This window comes from Anguilla anguilla, chromosome 5 (assembly GCF_013347855.1).
Source record: "Anguilla anguilla isolate fAngAng1 chromosome 5, fAngAng1.pri, whole genome shotgun sequence".
In the NCBI taxonomy this organism is placed as follows: domain Eukaryota; kingdom Metazoa; phylum Chordata; class Actinopteri; order Anguilliformes; family Anguillidae; genus Anguilla; species Anguilla anguilla.
In genome coordinates, this window is record NC_049205.1 from 15609699 (window position 1) to 15629096 (window position 19398).

The following is a 19398-nucleotide window of genomic DNA, read 5'->3' on the forward strand; positions in this document are numbered from 1 at the left end:
TTCCTATCATAAAGGCTCTGTTCTGTCACTTCCTGCTGTAAATGTTCTGTCACTTCCTGCTGCAAATGCCTGTTCTGTCATTTCCTGGCGTAAACACTCTGTTCTGTGACTTTGTGCCGTAAACCCTCTGTTCTGTCATTTCCTGGCGTAAACGCTGTGTTTTGTCACTTCCTGCCATAAACCCTCTGTTCTGACACTTTTTACCATAAAGGCTCTGTTCTGTCACTTCCTGCTGCGAGTGCTCTGTTCTGTCACTTCCTGCTGCAAATGTCTGTTCTGGGTCTTCCTACCATAAACCCTCTGTTCAGGGACTTCCTGCTGTAAACATTGTTCTGTCCCTTCTTCCTGTAAGTGCTCTTTTCTGTGGCTTCCTGGTGTAAATGTTCTGTTCTCTACAGTGTCTCGCTGTAAAATACTGGTTCAGTGCTATTTCTGAACTGTAAATGTTCTGTTTTCTTTCACACAGCCTCCTGTTGTAAAAATGCTTCTTGAGCAATTGCTACTCTAAATTCTCTGTTGTGTACCACTTAGTGCTATAAGCAACATTTCCTGCTGCTTCTTGTTGTAAATATCAACCCGGGGGAGGTGTTGCCGCATTGGCTGCTGCCAATCAGAGCTGTGTTCTCTGTCGGCTCAAAACTGCAGCTCCTGTGATTGACAGTGCTGCCTGTGCACCTGAGCTGGCAGGGGGGTTGTGAAGGTTGGGGGGGCACAGGGCAGGGGAATCACGGAGAGTGTCGGAATTACCTGTTCCACGAGGAAAGCGATCTCTGCTTTAGCAAAACAAACAAAGTGCTGTGTGAGCGGAGGCTGCCATTCTGTTCTGTTGCATGGAAGACGTTCCTTTGACTGGAGTCTCTGTGTGGTTGGGCTGCCCGAGATGACCAGGTGCCTTTTTGCTCTGCCCAGGAAATGCAGCTGCTTCTTCCTGCCGTCTCATTACAGAGGAGTTCCTCTGAGAACAGTGGCCAGGACGCAGTGGTCCCTTGCAGCCCAGTTTCCACTGACCCAACTGAGCTGAACAGTATGTGTGCCCCTCTTACGGGAGCCGAAATGGCGGTTCGAATTTCTGCTGACGAAGGTCATTGGCGGCTCCAGTTGTTTTATGCCTGCAGTATTTCACTTGTTAAATAGATTTTTTACCAGCTTTCTGTAAGAGAATCAGCATTCTAATTTGTCATCTTATGCAAGCGCTTTGGAGCCTGTGCAGCAGCCCACCTGTTTGTGTGAACGGAGAGCCTTGGGAGTGTAAACGGCACTTCCCGCCCTCGTTAAAAAACAGGTCCCGCGGGCACGTGGGGGTGAATCCCCCGTGCAGAGCGGCGGCCCCCCTGCCTTGCCTGTATGGCTCTCGCTCATTGGCTGACTCACTGACAGTGCTTCCCACCTTTGGAGTCCCACGGGATCCTCCTTGAGTGGCAGATCCGTTTAGCTTCAGGCGGGACTGCCAACACGGAGCCATCAGCTCAGCTTAAACGAGCCTCTTCTGTCTTTGTGCCTTACGCGCACGCGTCTTGAAGGTTGTTCTCTCTTTCTCAGATCCCTTTATTCATGTAAATCGGAGGTAGAGCTAAAATGTGCTGTACAAGCAGAGATAATATTCTGCTTTAATTCCATGAGAGCATTTTGTTTGGGCTTGCGCGGCCTAAAATTTGATCGTTCAGTGGTGGTGGCAGAATTAGGCTGCTCTGGAGCTATCGTATGATGCCAGTGATTCGCTTATTTCAACCAATGAGTGCCCTTTACTGTGGATAGCAGAATCTTTTTATTGATCCAAAAGTCATCCAGTCAACAGTTGGCAGCTAGTTGTTGCCCTGCCCTTCATAAACTTTGTGAAACCTCATTCCCCTGTCACCACCTTTAAGCAAAGACTGTGTCAGCCTGGCAGAGGTGGACAGGGAGGGAACCGCGAGGAGAAGACGGAGTGCAGGTCCGAAAGGCTCAGCTGAGCTCTATCAGTGTTCAGGGAGTCGAGCAGAAAGAGACGACCGTTCCGCTACCAGCAAACGCGTGTCACAGCGCGCAGAAACATTCTCACCGTCCTGCACTCGGAGGGGAGGAACGATTCGGCGCGCTCCAGGGCCCCCCCCGAAGGGAGGCTGTGCCCGTTCGGTGCCCTCGCGGTTCTGACCGGCCAACTGCTTGCAGCCTCGTTGCATCAGCACCAAACTCTGCCGAGAACCTTTTCGAGAAGAAAACCATAAATCACCTTTCCATCCCCGCTCCAAATATGACAGCTATTTATGTCTCTCGGCAGGGGTGCATCCACAGAGACGGCGGGAAACCCTTGCGACTGACTTCGCTGAGCGCAGTCGTACTGCACACTCCTGCTGCGAAGTCATCATAGACAGTGCCGTGGCATACTACCCATGCACAAGCTGATACTCGTTGGAGTGAGAGAAACTCTCCTTAGGGAACAGGAAGGCTGGTCCAATCCAGAGCTGTGCACGGTCTTGCATGGGCTGAACTTGAGGAACCATACCAAGGTCCAAGCCAGGAGAACCTCGGCTGGTCCAACCTGTACTTTTCGTGGACCTTTAAGGTTTTGCCTTTAGCAGATGCTCTTATCCAGAGTGAGCCGAACCTTCTTGTAAGAGTGTAGAAGGTTAGGCATGGTGCAGTGGAAGTACAAGTGATGCTGAAGGTGGCTAAGCCAGAAACATGCTATCTTGAACTGCCCTGTGGGCAAAGGCGTTCTTCTGAAGGGCAAGATGTGGAGGCTGATGGTGAAAGAGGCATGTTCTCCCCCCTGATTTGGTTGCTGGTATAGCCTGAGGGTATACTAGCCTATGCTTACTGTGTGAACCGGACTTAATGTGTTCATGGCTATGAATAACTGTTACATAATGAGTATTGTACCTCATTGGTGTAGCCTGAGGGGAAAGCCTGAAATCCACTGGTGTGGTCAGCGCACGGTCCTTCCTCTGAGAGCGCGCTCCCCACTCACCTGTCCTTGCGATTATTCCCAAAGTCGCCCCAAAGACACCAATTGGCTAACTCATACAGAGCATTAATCCTGCTAGTGGTAATCCTAGTGGTACCTGGTGTTGAATTCCCTGAAAATATTAATTGCAAGAGGCTAAATATTTTGCATGAGCAAGTTTTCCTTTCAATTCCATCTTCAAAATATTCGTGTTTCACTGGTATATGACTATCAGATTGTAGCTATTCCCACTCTCAATATCACTCACTGTCTATTCTCCAGAGTTCCTTGACACTGGAACATTCCTTTTCTCAAAGTGGACGCCCTCAGACTCGGTGCCAGCACCGGGAAGCTGCCCGTCTGTCTCGTGCTTTGTTTCCACGGAATTGTCCTTACGTTGAGGATTTAGGTTTGCACAGAGGGAGAGAGAGCGAGTGCACGTGTTCAGTGGGATCGCCCTCGAGAGATGGAACTGCCTCCACGATTGTTCTCCCCCACATTAACCTCCCTGTGGTGCCACACACCAGAAAGTCTCTATTACCGCATTGTTAGCTGTGCAGCAGGGCTGTCATTAGGAGCTATTTTTAAAAAGAGGAGCTGAGCTCATCTTCCCGAGCGCAAGGGTGTAGGCGTGTTCGGAGGTCTGTACAACAAACATTGCCTTCCCAACTTGGGGGAGGGAAAGTAACTTGTTCCAACGAAGCACCTCGCAAAGTTCTGCATGAAAGGTCAGATTTTAATTAGATAAGCCGCGCAGATAGATGGCATTATAAAAGCAAATCAAGCCTCTGGAACCTCCATGCGTATAAGGCGGGAGATAGCTGCTTTATGAGGAGAGTGGCTTCTCTCATTGGAGGGTTCCGTGCGCACGATAAATGTCAGGACAGATCAGAGGTGGCTGGAGCGGTCTGGCACACGTTTTATGATGTTTACATATGGAAGGTAGCACACGGCTTCTGCATTCACCCCGCACGCCGCGTTTCGCCACTGAACATCATGCGGGGACGGGAACGACAATTAGAACCTTCTGATCCAATTAGGACAAGGCAGAAACAAAATGGGCCCTCCCGTTTCATTTCTAGGAAGAGTCCTTTCTTGCTTGCTCCCCGTAGAGTTCCATGGAAGCGACAGAGAGAGGCTGCAGCTCCGTTTGGAGGCACCGTGAAGATGTTTCAGGGTGTCTCATTAAACAGGTGCATGAAGGTGTCCTGGAAATTTATGATTTTTTAACATTTTTATTGGCCAGTTTAAGAAGGACTTCTAATTACCATAAGACATCTTAACCGCCCTTATAGTTTTATTACAGCCTATATATAGCATTATAATATAGAGTATTATACTTCTATTATGTCCATTCGCATTCACATTTAGAATGTGAGAAATCTGTTTCTTCACTTATTCAAATCTATAGTAGTAGGTGCGAATCTGAATTCCTTGCAGATGTCTGGATTCTAGAGTCTCGTGTATAGCATGAGAGCTTGTTCTCCAGATATTGCACTGGTTTGTGCAATGAGGGTATGGGCAATGTCCAAAGTCTGTGGAAGCAATTTTTGGTTTGTAGCACTACAACACTTGGACATTGGGATGATATAGGCATAACATCTTTCTCATTTCATCTGAACTTGGGGTGACTATATGTACCATCCAAATGTCCTCTAGTCAAGTTACGCAATATTCTCTTTTTATGATATTAAGCGGGTAAAGGTTAATACTTGACAGATTACATTAATTGAAAATGAGTCATGAAACATTGCCTTTGATCTTCACCCTTAAGGTTTTTTTTATTAGACTTTTCTGAAATGCATGCACTTGATATGGGAACCACAGCATTTTCCCTACAGACCACTCCAACAGCACCTGGTTCAGATAAACGTGAGATAATTATCATTCCTTTTTTTCAAGGCCCTGTCATCCCTAAGGCCGATTCCCTGATCGTGAACTGAAAATCGTGTTGGTATTTAAAAGCCAGAACTTGGTGCCTGCGTGTCCATGAAGTAGGCAGAGGACCCTGTTTTTACGGTACTGTACTTGTTGTGTCGTATAGCCTAGCTGCACGATTTTTGAAAACTGATTGGAAAAAATCTTTTGAAATCGCGCTTTGGCTTTTCAGTGGAATCCGCTCTAAAACAGAGCTGGCGGGATTTGACTGCGAATTCGCCACGGCCAAAGGTCACCCGCCTTTTGAAGAAAGCGGCCTTTCATGGCCCGCAGAAGGTCACGGGGGAGGGTGTGTGCGTGTTGCGCGCGTGCGCCTTTTTTTGTGTTTGGCTTTCGGCGTTGCCCCCCCCCCCCCCTCCGCGGATGAATGCAAACAAGCACAGCTGAGGGGTTAATTACATATCCGTTTTCTGTCAACACCTTTAGCCGGATGCTTCTTTTGAGGTTAATTGCCCTCATTCTCATCCTTTTCACGCTGAGATGCCTTTTATCCTGAGATCGTCTTGTTAACTCGGCCTACTACACCTGGAGGAGAAGCCATAGCTGGGCTCCACAAAAGAAGGCCGAGGTAAACTTAGAGACCGATCACATGGTCTTTAACTGTCCTTTAGCACATTGCAGTGGTACTTCGGGCAGGTAGCTACCAGACTGCAGTCGGACCTATCCCACAATGCCTCGCCACCTACCGCCAACGCTCCATCCCCTCCGGTTCTTCCTATTGGCTGTTTAAAAAAAAAAAGAAAGTGAGGACTTTCTGCAGTCATTTTGAAAGACATTACCACAGGCCATTGTTAAGCAGCGTTATCAGAAATTATTTGCTTTATATTTTAATGTTTTCTCATTTTAATTTATCTGGGAACTGATGGAAATCCAGCACTCGGGGAGTGAAATAATGTGTATTTTATTTTTTTCATTTCTCCAAAAAACCCTCCACAATGTTATCATAAAATTTGACCTTCCTCGCCTGCAGCGAAGATATAAAAAGATCTATTTAGATGCAGAGAGAAGATAAACAACGAATAAAGCGCAGTATTAGTTTTGCCGTAGTAATTTATAGCTGCATTATTGTAGCCCCCCCGCCGATCTGCTTTATCGACTGAGCACAGCCGCCCACCTTTCTGGAACTCGCTCCTGTTCCTGCCCCTGCTACTACCACTGGAGGCGGAGCCTCACGTGCACACAAGCTGCGCTCGAGCACTCTGTTTTGTAAAAGCCGCCAAGGCCTTCGGGTGCAGCCACTGAGCATTTTATTAATTCCGCTTAGTGAGGCCCATTGACTCGGTATATCTGCTCTCCCAGAGGTTCCTTTTGTCCAGAAGCCTCCGCTTAAATGTGCACGTTAAATGAAAAATCTATGCTAAACTGATAAGATTTCAGCTCTAAAACCAGGGAAACACTCCATGATTTGGCACACCATGATATTAATATGTACAAGCTTGCCGCATTTAGGCTATTGTTTGTAGGTTCTGACATTTATAGTTGTCGCCTGCACACAGCTTGTTGATGTTATTATCCTTCGAGTGAATGTGAAAATTGCTCTTTGAGTACCTATGAACTGCTCTTTCTGGAATAGTAGAAGTATGTCTGAGATGGCGAGGTACACTAGGACTCAAGCTGGCAGGGTATGTGCACTCTGCTTCCCGCTGTGGCACGGCTGCCAGCACAGTAGCATTCTGTTGTGGTACGCTTGCAGGAGGTTTTCGGAAGCGCACTATTCAAGACCAAAAGCCTGTGCAGTGCTCAATAGCTCTCCAATCCACAGGCTTTCTCAGATGGGCCAGCTGGGCTCCCATGAGTCTGTCAGGCCTTCGGTCATTGCTACCAGGCAGCAGCCAAACAGCGCTGGAAGAAATACTGTCCGGTACCTGCCTAACGACTGAGGCTAATGAGTTAGCAGCAATCACAGTTATCAAAACATTCACCCCATAGGGCCATTCTTAGTGAGGCAGAGTACCTCTCAAAACATTCTCTTTATTTTGTCTCAACATGCCACTGATCCCAGAAAGCCGGATATCAGCGGTCTTTAACTTGGCTTTTCGTGTTCAGAAAGCCAAATATATCAAAGTAAAGTTTGCAGAACATATTTCATCAATACAAATCGATGTTTGGCAAACTTACAGCTGTTCCTTTTTTCAATTTTCCTCTTTAACTTCAGACAGATTGTACATGTGGGCCTTCACATGCCTTCTTCCTGTTCCAGATGACTGTAAGTGTTGTTTGGAATTGAAGTGCAGCGTTGAAGAGGCAGCGCTCAGATTCTTTGGCGTGATTTCCTCTGGAGTTGATTGAACGGCAGCTTTTGGGTCATTGTTCTTTGAGAAGACAAACGTTCTGACAAACGGAAATCATGAGCAGATGGCATCATTGTGCTTTGCGGAGCGCTTTCTCTGATACGAAACTGCATTCATTAACTCCTCCCTAACAGGCATGTCATCTGTCCAGTCCCCCCCTCCCCATCCCCCTCCACTTCTGAATTAAAATGCGTCAGGTCACCAGCGCACACTCCCCCCTTTGCTATCTCAGTCTGGACAATGATGAATCGATGTTTTAAAATTCCCCAGTGCCTTTCAAACTTCCATTTTATCCAGAGTTCACTACCCACTGTTAAACATCTGCCGTATAGGCCCGTGTTCCTTTTAACATCTGTTTGCAAAACTTTGACCTAATCTAATTTCAGCTTGATACATTCGGTCTGAAAAGCTTGGAGATTTTCTGAAGCCTTGCGAATTGCTTATTTAAGCGGTCCGCATTGTGACAAAAAAGCATTTAAGAACAAACTCATACACAAAGCCACAAAGCTTTTCTTTTTCAAAAGAAGAACTTTACAATGAATGAGTGAAAAATATAGCCTGTCGTCTTATCAGAGTGGGTAGATAAACTCTTTTGAGCATCAGGATTGTGTTGGATTTTCATTCCGTGCATTTCACCTGAAACTACCCCTTTGGTATGTTTTGACCCCGCAGTACTGTAAACTCCTTTGAAAGCTCTTTTGTGGATAACTTGAGCTTGAGTGTTTTCCCCTGAGACTGAAGCAGTATCATAGATAGCACAATATGTGTGCGTTCATATGTATTTGTGTTTGCCCTGCAGACATTTTCTGAGTCTGCAATTTAAGTGCATTTGAGTCTATTGCCAATGTTAAATGATCCAATTATCAGAATTTCACACTCTGTATACTGCAATCAGTCAGCCCCCTCGCCCTCTCCCACACGATTAAATCTTCTGCCCCTTCTCGATTAAATCTAACAAGTGAAAAGATGGAATCTGAAATTGCCGTTTTTCCCTCAGACATGACCGTTTTGTTTAAAACCACGCGTGGCTCTCAGTCTCGCTCCGATTTTGCGCGCTGGCCGGCTGTTAGCGCGTTGCTGCGCCGCGGAAGGCTAGCAACAATGGGGCTCCACGCTCATCAAAGCATCTGGCCTGACCCTCCGGCATGCCGCGCATTCCAGAGATCTGCTCAAGGGCTGGGAGCTTTCGCTTCGGAGGGGCGCTCACAAAAAAAAGAAGAATGAAAGAAAAAAAAAAAAGAAAAACTCCCCGGTCCCACGGGAGCCAGCATCTGGCCCCCTACTCCCAGCCACCCACCCCCCACCCCCCCACCTCTCCACTCCCAACAGAATGAGTGAGGGTTGCCATAGTGACCGGGGCGAGAACTGCAGAGAGATCTAGCCGCCGTTGCACCTGCGCCCATTCATCGTTTCGAGATGCAGGTGAGCCAGGCCCCTCGAACGCTTTGATTCGGCGCCCCACCTTTTTTTTTTGTCTTACCGCGTACGGACGCTCATCAGTATGCATCGCAGAAAGCTGGGGGGGGGGGGGGGGGGGGCGGAGTCAAGCCGGTTGCCGAGCAAATCCAGAGGCCCCTCGGAGCTCGCGCCCGATGCCCTGCGGCAGGAGCCCCGAGGTGCCGGGGCGTAATGAGCAGCGGTGAATACGCCGAAACGCCGGCAGCATGCTTAACCGGGGGCCGGCACATCTGAAAGCCGGTCTGTTTGGAGTTTGTTTTCCTTTGTTCCCTCAGGGGTGCCCTGTTATCTTCACACCAGCGCTTCAGTTGAGCGTCCGCGCTTTTGTTTTTGTTTGTTGAAGTTTATTCGGCACTGCGCAACACTACTTAGCTAATGTAGTCAGGCTCTGTTTAATTTATATATTCAGTGTATATATGGGTATGTAAGGTGTATGATGCTGCGCAGGTGTTTTTGGTGTTCATCTTGGTTACAGCTGTTTGCATCCTTACACAGTCGCATTGTGTCTGTAATTCATACCAAAGCTGTTGGAACAAGTATGTGTAGGGTGGCATGGTCAACACGAACACTCCTGGCCAAAAAAGTGACAGGAAATGTCAACCAATCAGCTGTGGAAATCGCTGCCTTTGTCCAGGCCACAGCACACAGTAGCCATTACACTCTGAATGAGGCCATTCTCTTATCACTGTGTGCTCCTGAGTACTGTTTGTGGTTCTTATCACCTGCACACGTCCCGGTGACCATACTGAAGGAAGAGGTCTTGAGCGTGTTTGCCAGCGAAACTGACGGCTCGTTTCCCAGTGCGGGCCTTCCTGCAGCCCACGCGTCCGCTCCTAACCCGTTAGCATGATGGTTCAGGTCACCAATGCGGTCGAGTGATTTACCCAAGGGACTTGAACACAGAAATGTGGTCTCTCAGCACCGCAAACATTCAGCCGCTGAAAATGTGACGCGCTCTCCGAAGTGCATCGCTAACGCCTCCTCGCGCGTTCAGCTCCGAATCGCGTTTCCCGTCCGGTGACTGCGGCTGGCCGTAAACCACACACGGATCGAATTCCCTTTGGCGTTAAGCTAATCAGTGGCTTTTACGGAACGATTTGTCTTTCACAAAACATCCTTTTCCGTTTTGGACACTTAACGCGCGGAACGAGAAGGCTCACTGGCGGAGGACTTAACCGCTCTCCTTCAGAGCGGCCGACTAGCGGTTCTGCCACGTTTCCTATCGGGAAAAAAAAACTGAACGTTTGTGTAATTGCAGGCGCTCGAAGCCCGTTAGCGTTCGCGCCGCCCGGTCTTCACCTGCGTGGAGAGCCTTCTCCTCAGGCGAGGGTTCCCGTGCTGTTCCTTTCTGTTAGGTTCCGCTTGGCCGGCCGTGAAGGCGCGGTCTCCAGAGTCAACAGTAACCAAAGCCGGGGCGAGGAATTTGTGGGTAGAGGAGACCGGACCGCGGCGCAGCCAGCTCCTTAATGACCGAGACCAGCAGAGCAGCTGCAAACCGCTGCCTGCCAGCGACTGACCTTCGCCGCGTGAAACGAGCGTTCATTTCGTGTGACATTTCGGACTTTGGTGCCATTGTGGAGTAGATGGAGAAAAAAAATGAATAAAAAGTCACCTACAGCCCCTGGAGCTCAACTTCAATCTTAATCGGGGGGGGGGGGGGGGGTGTAGTTCAGCCACCAAATATGGCCATACTTCTGGCGAAGCCCCAGAATGTGTCTTTTGTCAGCCTGTGGAACAGTTTCAGTGCCTTCAGCACCGTGTCTGAAACAGTCCCAGCTCGTTGCAGATTCGTTTCTGTTTTGTTTGTGGAGTATTTCCTTTTGAATTTTTATGAGATCCCCATTTATTTTTGTTTAAATAGATGGAAGTGACATCATTTCCCCCACGTATGCTTTCTTTAGCTGAAGCCAATGTACCTGTCACAGAAGGTTTGTTTTCCAATAAATAAATATCCCAGTAGCAGGCCCTTGTCTGTATTGCTCTGGAAAGTAGCAGAACACTAATGAATGTATTCAGACAATGCCCTTTGCTGAGAGATTTAGGAACAATCTCCAGGTGCAACAGAATGTGTGGGTTTTCATAAACACACTCTCTCGTTCTCTGTCTCTCTCACTTACACAGAAACACACATTTGCATTTTATAGAGACATCCTATCTGGCTAATAACAGCACACCTCAGATGAGTAAGAAATATTGGGAGTGGAGTATTGAAGGAGGAATTCACTGCACGGTCACTGTCGTTGAGCATCTGTGTAATTTTAGCATGCTCACGCAAGTATTTCTTGTGCATCACCAATGCATATGTTAACATATGAAACAATGTCTGTTTTTTTTTTTTTCCTAGAGGTGGAATATGAAGCATTTATGTGTAGGGGCAGTATTAACTTTGCAGGGGTTCAGATGACAAATTTTAAAGATGCAGAGCTCCTGTAAAAACGTTTCAACTTTTGCTTGAAACTACTTTTGTTATTTTAATTACAGTCGTGAAAAAAATGTTTGCCCTCACAACAGAGCAAGCCCTGATTATGCAGCGGATACAAAAACAGACCCTTGGCGAAAATACCACCTGCTCAATGGTGGGGAAAGGACAAGACACGGAGGGGGGCAGCAAAGCAACAAGTGAGGGGCTGCATTTGCTTCTAATCCGCCTGCGCCAAATAGGCGTCCTGCCCCCAGCTGCGGGACCATCCTTAGCCGCTGTGCGCTCGTTGCCTCGCGCTTCGCTCAAATTACTACACTGCGCATAAGGTTCGAGCTGAGCTCGGACTGCACCATTCGCCTCCTCACCACCGGGGACGGTGTAATCCGATCCCTTAGCAATCGCTAGCGTTGTAAAGGCTTGGCGGAGGACACCGTCCTCCCTGCCTCCTCCTCCTCCTCCTCCACCTCCTCCGAGCGCAACTTCCCCTTTTTCTCATTATTCTCTCGTAGTCCTCTGGGGCCGGGTGGTTATGTGAGCACTGAGCACTGCCGAATCGAATTGTCACTGAGTCTTATTTGGTGTGACACCCGCGGAGCTTTGGTCGCCGGCTCTGCCCCGTGCTCGTTCGTCCTGTGACGTGCCCGAGCATGTCCACATCAGAGATAGTGTCGGATCTACCTGAGAGTGAGCAGATCGCGCGTTGTCAGAGGATACCTACTGCTCAGTGATACTGGGACTTTAGCAACTGCCAGTGAAGAAACCACACAGGACTACAACGATGGGGTTCTACGGCACTTTAAAGATGATTTTCTATAAAGTGAGTATAGGTCTGGGGTTTTGCTTTTGTTTTTTTTCGTCGTTGAAATGAGCTGTAGTCCTCAAAGCAGTACCATACCGCAATTATGCTTCTACTGGTCAGCTATTTTCTTTGCGCAGCTGGGTTTTATTTGACAGTGAAAGGGTTTGATGTAAACGGCAGATGCGTCGCGCTGCGCTTAACGTTCATTCTCAGACCACTGCGGGAAAAATGAATTGAAAATCGCTCGCTTGAAATGGTTGTATAAAAAAAAGAATTATCCGCTAATTTCAGGCTGTTGTGAAAACACCGCTTGGCGGGGGTTGATGTTTCTTCTGAATTCAAGGGTATTGATTTGGTGCTGAAGCACCGTCATACAACTCGCCCTCACTGTCCTATCGTTAATGTCCGAATCACGTTGGCCTTGGCTTTATTGGAATATTTGAGAATTTGCTAAGCAACACGAGGGGTTCTTTTTTCCCGTCGCGTTGTGTTCCAAGCTATCCGCTCTTGGAATAACTGCTATTGCACCTGCGTGCGCTGTACACGAGAGTGGGGATCAGTGCACATTATCCCGGCAGGCTTACGGCTTTATTGCATTGATTCTAGCCTTTCATTTCACACTAGGCAACGGGTTTGGGGCGCGCGCGTGTTTCTTCAATAACCAACAAAAAAAATCAATGCTTTACGTTATTTGTACAATGGCAATCAAACCGAGTCTCGAACGGACATTATTCTGTCATTATGCTTATTTGTGTTCACATTTATAAATCATTTGCTGCTTTTCGTAGTGCTACACAGGTTTCAGCTATTTTTAAAATGCATATATGCTGTTCATATCTTGCATTAGTGCCGGGGTTGTGTGTGCCTTTTTCAGTATGGAAGTTGAATATATGTATATTGATATTTTAAAGAAAGTGACGAAATTGTATAATTTATTCTATGACAGAGGAACAGTTGATACTTTGTAAATGATGTTTCAGATACTAACGGCAATCTCCGTCGTCTTTTCCAGCTATACAGCCTGTTGAACGGTACTGATTGCGGTATAGCTCGATGCTTGTAGTCGTGTAGTGCTGTGCGTTTGTGAACCACACAAACATAATGGGTTACTGTGCCAGTGTGGGCGTGTATCTTGTCCTTTGAAGATGAAACCTTTTAGTTAGCACCAAACTCTGTCATTCGGCGCAGTCACTCAGAGTTTACCGTTCACTGAATTATGGAAGGATTTTAATGTGCTTAACATTTAAGTAAAAAGATTAATGGGCTTTCGATGAACGCGGCGTGCCTCCTTAACGCTACGCAAAATGCCACCGACTCGTATTATTTTCTATCTAATCGCTTGGTTATGGACTAGTCTGGCGGAATAAAGGATGGCTAACGTCCGCGTGCTCTGCGCCTGTCCCACCCCCCAATGTAGGCTATACATGTTTTCTGCACGTTCACGACTTAATGAGAACCTACCGTCAGAAGCAATTGGTGATTGTGTATCCTCCCACATTATCGAATTGAAAGATCTCGCTCAATTCATTTGACGTTTTTCCAATTCAAGAACCTGAACACTGCAGCAAAGACGGCTTTTAGCCAGGCAGAAATGCTGATGTTGGTCTTTCTGTGGGGAAATGATTGGACGGTGCTTTCTTTTGGTTGTATGCTCATGAAGAATCTGTATTGTACAGCTCTATGTCCGCAGATGTCACAGCACAAATCCTTCTTTCCGTAGTTTCAGTGCATAGGCTACATTTTCCTTTCGAACTTAAATTGCCGTGTTTAACCAAGTAAGCTTAATCCTTAACTGCCTGTAATGGTGAAATGATAAAATATACATGGCAAAGTAGCGGCTTTTAAGCCATGGTCAAAAAATATTTTCTATTCATTTCCTGCAGCCAGAGTTCAGCCAACTATTCATTTGGTGAAGTGTAAAATGTAGGCTTGTCCCTATTTTTCATTTATTTATTTATTGTTTTTGTTTCAGTGAGGGCTATGAATCTCTCCATTCAGTCCAAGTAGTAATTCCATACCAGTGTTTATGGGCATCCTCCCTGTTGTAGCGCATTTGTTTTAGATGAGACGTCTTTTACGCACAGGTGTAACCGCTTTTAAATAATGTGATCGATATAGACAGCAGTATTTGTTTATCGAGAGTTTCCACAGGAAGATGAAGCAGATGAGGCTGGAATTGTTTGTTGCTCATTCGCTTTCTGTGGTGTGTGCCTGATCTTTCTGAATAAATATTTGGGCTTCCTCTGCTCCATTCCTCTTTTTCAAAGTGTGTGTGTGTGTGTGTGTGCGCGCGCGCGCGCGATTGTGATTTCAGGGGCCAGGAAGCATGCAATTGCTGATTATAGGAGGTTTACAGACACTGCTGTCTACGTGTCTAGGGTTACTTTCTCTGGCTGAAATGCTAGCAACTGAATAAACTTGAGGTTCTGAATGAATCCTACACACACACGTTCACGCACGCACAAGTGCACACACTCCAGCTGCCTATGTAGTGAGATCATAGCCTTGGGAACGGGGATGGGTTTGAATGGACAGATCTCGGCAGTTAGAGAAGAGACTCATGAAAGAAAGCCACTTCCGAAATGAAAAAAAGAAAGAATTTGGAACAAAAATAACAGATCTTTTAACCTTATTAAAAGCAGACACTGTTCTGTGCACAGCCGCTGTCCAGAATGGGTTTTTTTTTTTTTTTGCTGATTTTGTGTGTGTGTGTGTGCGCATGTGTGCGTGCGTGGGTGGGTGTGTGTGCGTCTGGGTGCATGCAGGCACAGACTCTCGCTTTTTAAAAACTTAGAAGCTCTAAACTCGGGCAGTACTTCATACAAAAAGCGCAGATGTCCCTTTCCCTTTCTGAACCTTCCTCTATTTCAGAAATCCGAAGATCAGTGGCTTTCATTGTGCCCCACTGAAAGCCTCGTCTTATCGAAATACGTTTGTCCTGTGGACGTGTTCCTGTGAAGGAACAAATTAGCCGCCCAAGCCAGAGCCTTGTGTCCGACATAATGGAGCAGCTCTTGATAACGCTTCAAATATTTCACATTCTAACCTTTGGCCACTGATTAAGCATTGTGTTGATTTGTTTTTGTAGTTTTTTTTTTTGTTTTCTTTTTTGCTTTGTTTAATTTGCGTTCCACTTGTCTTTTGTTTGTAGAAAAAAAATACAAGTATGTATTTCAGATGCGTTTTGCATCAACCTCCTGCGCTCATTCAAGGCCTCGAACAGCAAAGAATGCCGCAGTTTTGATAACACCCCGAATATTTCACATTCTGACCTTAAGGCTTCTGATTAAGTTTCGGTCTCTGCGTTGGGGATGCGGCTTCGTGCATCACTGTGGTAGTTCACACACCGTTTCATGTTTTGAAAAAAAGGCGTCTTGTTTAGACCCGTTTGCAGTTTCACGTGGGTAGTTGACGTGCTGAATGTTGATTAAATTGGCTGGCCCAGAGGTGTCGTGGACAGAACAGAGCTTCCCCATGTAAGAATCCCAGTGCCCACTTAGTATATATGAATTGAATCCATTTGCCGAGCACAACAACCTCAACTAAAGTAGATCAGACTCGACAAATATAGTAAGTATAATAAATAAGGAAATAAATAAAGTCGAGTATAATTCAAGAAGTGTGCCAGTTCTTGAGTATCCTGCCAAATAGACCATTTCAATCATAATGCATGCAGATTCCTCCGTTCCTCTGTTCGTCCCCAGAAATAGTTTTATTCAAATGCGGTGTGGGACTTGCGCATCGCTGGACAATGACCCCTTTGTTTAGTGAGTGGATGCTCTGTATCCAGGCTCAAACTATGCACCCCGAGCAGAAGTAGTTGTGGTTGTTTGTGTGTGTGTGTGTGTGTGTGTGTGTGTGCATATGCGTGCGTGCGCATATGTATGCTTGTGTACGTGCGTGCATGCACATGGCTGTGTTTGTGTATGTATGTGTGCATGTGTGTGTGTATGTATGTGTGCGTGCATGCGTGCACATGGTTGTGTGTGTATGTGTGTGTATATGCGTAGTAAAGAACGGGGTCGTTCTGTCTCTCTCCCCGAGCTGCAGTATAAATCACACAGGCCTCTGGTGCTGAGGATGCAATCAGAGCTCAGTCCTCTGGCCCACAGCCAGTAGAAATGAGTTTCTCATTTCCTTTCGCAGCCAATCACGAGGCATTATGAGTGGCAGCGTCAGGCTCATAGGGGTGGCCTAACTGATGGGGAGAGGGGAGAGTGCTGCAGGTGGAGATACAAGCCTTGGTTTTAATCTCCATCAGTCCGATTGATTGTCCCTTGGCCATTTATGCGTACGCCGGTTTTGTGCAGTAACTTCTGGCCAGACGGGAATATATGAGGTCCTGTCAAAAAAGGTCTTATGTTGGCTTATAATTCTCATCACTGTGTAACACACCCACAAATGTGCCCCCCCCTTCAGCTGACACACACACACACACACACACACACACACACACACGCACGCATGCAAATGCATGCTAGCAGCCTGCCAGACACAGGTACGCACACTCGCACGCTCACACACTTGGACACGTGCACACGCGGAAGATCTGCCTTTGTGATTCGGGACGTACGCGTACGCAAAGCAGGCCTGATTAGACGACACAAGCCCCTGATTAAAGCTCCCAGGATCTTAAAGCAGGTCCGAGACCTCCTAACTGTTTGTGTTCGTAGCGGAGGAGAAGCCGGGGCTTTGAATACAGAACGTCTCATTATCCCCCCCCCCCACGGTCCCGCGGCCAGCTGCAACGCGCTCTGCGGTCGCCCTCCGCTCGCCGGTGTCAGGCCGCTGACGTTTCTCTCTCTCTCTCTCCTTTTGGCCCCGCAGATGAAGAGGAAGTTGGACCACGGCCCCGAGGTCCGATCCTTTCCTTCAGGGAAGAAGCCCTGCAAAGGGCCGGAGTACCCGAGGTAAAGCCCCGCCCACCCTGCGCCTCTGTTACAGCAGCCAATGAGAACCCCGGGGCTGCCTGCCTGCCTGCCTGTTTGGGTTTGGGTGTGACAGCCAGGTTCCCACAACTGCAATCTGTTTCACACACACACACACACACACGCCCAAATGTATATGATCTATCTCTCCCACTCTCTATCTAAAACACACACACACACACCCAAATGTATATGATCTATCTCACTCTCTCTCTCCTCTCTCTCTAACACACACACACACACACACGCCCAAATGTATATGATCTGTCTCACTCTCTCTATCTAAAACACACACACACACCCAAATGTATATGATCTATCTCACTCTCTCTCTCCTCTCTCTCTAACACACACACACACACACTCGCCCAAATGTATATGATCTGTCTCACTCTCTCTATCTAAAACACACACACACACCCAAATGTATATGATCTATCTCACTCTCTCTCTCCTCTCTCTCTAACACACACACACACACACACGCCCAAATGTATATGATCTATCTCACTCTCTCTCCTCTCTCTCTCTCTAACACACACACACACAAACGTATATAATCTCTCTCTCTCTCCCTTTCTCTCTGTCTCGCACACACACGTATACGCACACATATACACACAATGTATATAATCTCCCTCTCTCTTCCTCATTCACACACACTCACATGTACACACAAATGTATATAATCTCCCTTTCTCTCTCTCTCTCTATCTTTCTCTATCACTCACTCTCACACACACAAAATGTATATTATCTCTCTCGCACACACACAAGCACGCACGCACGCTCTCTCTCTCCCACACACACACACTCCCAATATATCTTAGTATGTCTGATAGGGTCACGCAGTCTTTCTGTGATAAAGAAGGCTGTATCACGGATGAAACATTCCGTACCGTTGAAGCGAACGCAGATCGCAAATATCAGCCAATATCATTTTTATTTCGGCAGCTAGCCAGCCAGCTGATTGGCCGTCAGTGCCTTCCCAGCTGAAAGCATTCACATGCCTGTGCACGAACCATGTTATGAACTCCTACAGGCATGCTCTTTAGCAACACTCTCAGATTGATTCTAAATTGATAAGCACTTTTTTCCCATCAGTGGATGTTTATCGTGAAATGTTTTTTTGGACTGTTGTTAGGCACCCGCCCCTCATATCGTCATGCAAACTGAACCGACTGGTGGTGCGGCATTTCATTGGCTGAGCTCAACTTTTCTCAGCCGGGAATTTTCCCAGCATGACTGGCTGGCTTGCAGTCAAAACGGTAAAAACAAAAGTGAAACGCGAATAAAATCGGCCGCGTTTGTCTATTTAGAGGAGTAATTGAGGAGTAACCTTGGTTTTTCTTCGTGAAACGCCTTACTGCTGTACGCCAAAGCGATGTTTAGAGAAAGGCAGTGATGCCGAAGATGCAGGCGGACGCTTTATCTGCCGTGATGTCACCCGGGGAGGGAACGGTTTGAGCCAATGGGACGCCAGCGTCTTGTCACCAGCAGCCACTCCATCAAATGGCCTCACAAGCCACTCATCAGCTTCCTCCTCAGACCCTGTTCTGTTTATCGGGCGGCTGAAAATAAGCAGCGGAGGGAAATCACCTGTTTCAGAGGCGAGCATATGTTTACCCCACAGGGGATCGCCGCCGTCAGCGCAAACACACAACCTTGACTCTCCAAATTAGGAGAAAATACGGTCAGATAATAAAAAGACTACAGAAGCATAATTCAGAGCCCAGTAAAAGGATATCGGCCAGGTTTAGCGGTCGTGAGAGGGGCTGTCCCAGGACGGGACGGCGTGGGCAGGCCGTCCTGGCCGGGAACAGGCCGGCTGTGAGGCCACGAGGAGGGCGTGGGCGTTCACGGCACAGGGGGGGCGGGGGGGTGTCCAAAACTACAGCAAGGGCAGAACAGAAGGCCCGCAGTGCGCCTGGCCGTAAGAACGGGACTCCATTACCGCCATTCCTATTGGAGCTATAGGGCCGGGAGCTACCGACCAATCGCAGCCTTCTCGTTGGACGCCCCCCCCCCCCCCCCCCCCCGGATCCCAGCGAAGAGAAAATAGAATATGGAAATATGGCCATAAGGCTGGCGCAGCAGGACTGGAGTTAGCTGCTTGTTTGATTCCACCTAAAGTATGCACAGCATGCCTTCACTGGTATTTACAGCAACTCGAATCTCTGCATGCCAGCCAAGTGTACATTCCTGTGGGGAGAGAAAGTCAAGAAGTTGTATAATTTTGTCCTTGTACTGTATGTTTTAATGTCACAATGTATAATAACCGCTGTTACTGTGTACAATAACGGAGGTTATTGTGTGTTATAATGCGTAATAACTGCTGTTATAATGTTGAATAACTGTTGTCAGTCCCACTTGTCCCTACATTGTTCAGGGGCTTGAGGGAGATTTAACACACCCCATGTTGGACTCACCTGGGGTCTTGGCACATTTTGATAGTGTCAGCAGAGGGCTGGTGACCTTGGTCACCCCCCCAGTCCCACCAGTGTACAGGGAACAGTTTGGTAGTGCATGGTGGTAGATGAGCTTGGGCCAGATCCTAGGCTTCAGGCAGAGGTGAGGGAAATGAGGACAAGACGGTGGTGAGGTCACCCTGCTGATAGGAAACAGATCGGCTCCACCAG

At 47.5% G+C, this 19398-nt stretch overlaps 1 protein-coding gene across 3 annotated transcripts in view; it reads left to right on the top strand.

The window, feature by feature from the left end:
• Nucleotides 1-19398, top strand: part of LOC118227557 (F-box/WD repeat-containing protein 7-like) — a 94374-nt gene that overhangs the window by 52420 nt on the left and 22556 nt on the right. The window contains exons 1-2 of one of the 3 annotated variants that reach the window (XM_035418136.1): nt 11432-11849; nt 16659-16741. In XM_035418136.1, the coding sequence (XP_035274027.1) occupies nt 11811-11849; nt 16659-16741 (122 nt within the window). In that variant the 5' untranslated portion in view covers nt 11432-11810. Of the gene's footprint in view, nt 1-11431; nt 11850-16654; nt 16742-19398 lie in introns of those variants that run through there. The other 2 variants (XM_035418138.1, XM_035418137.1) reach the window with 2 other exon arrangements.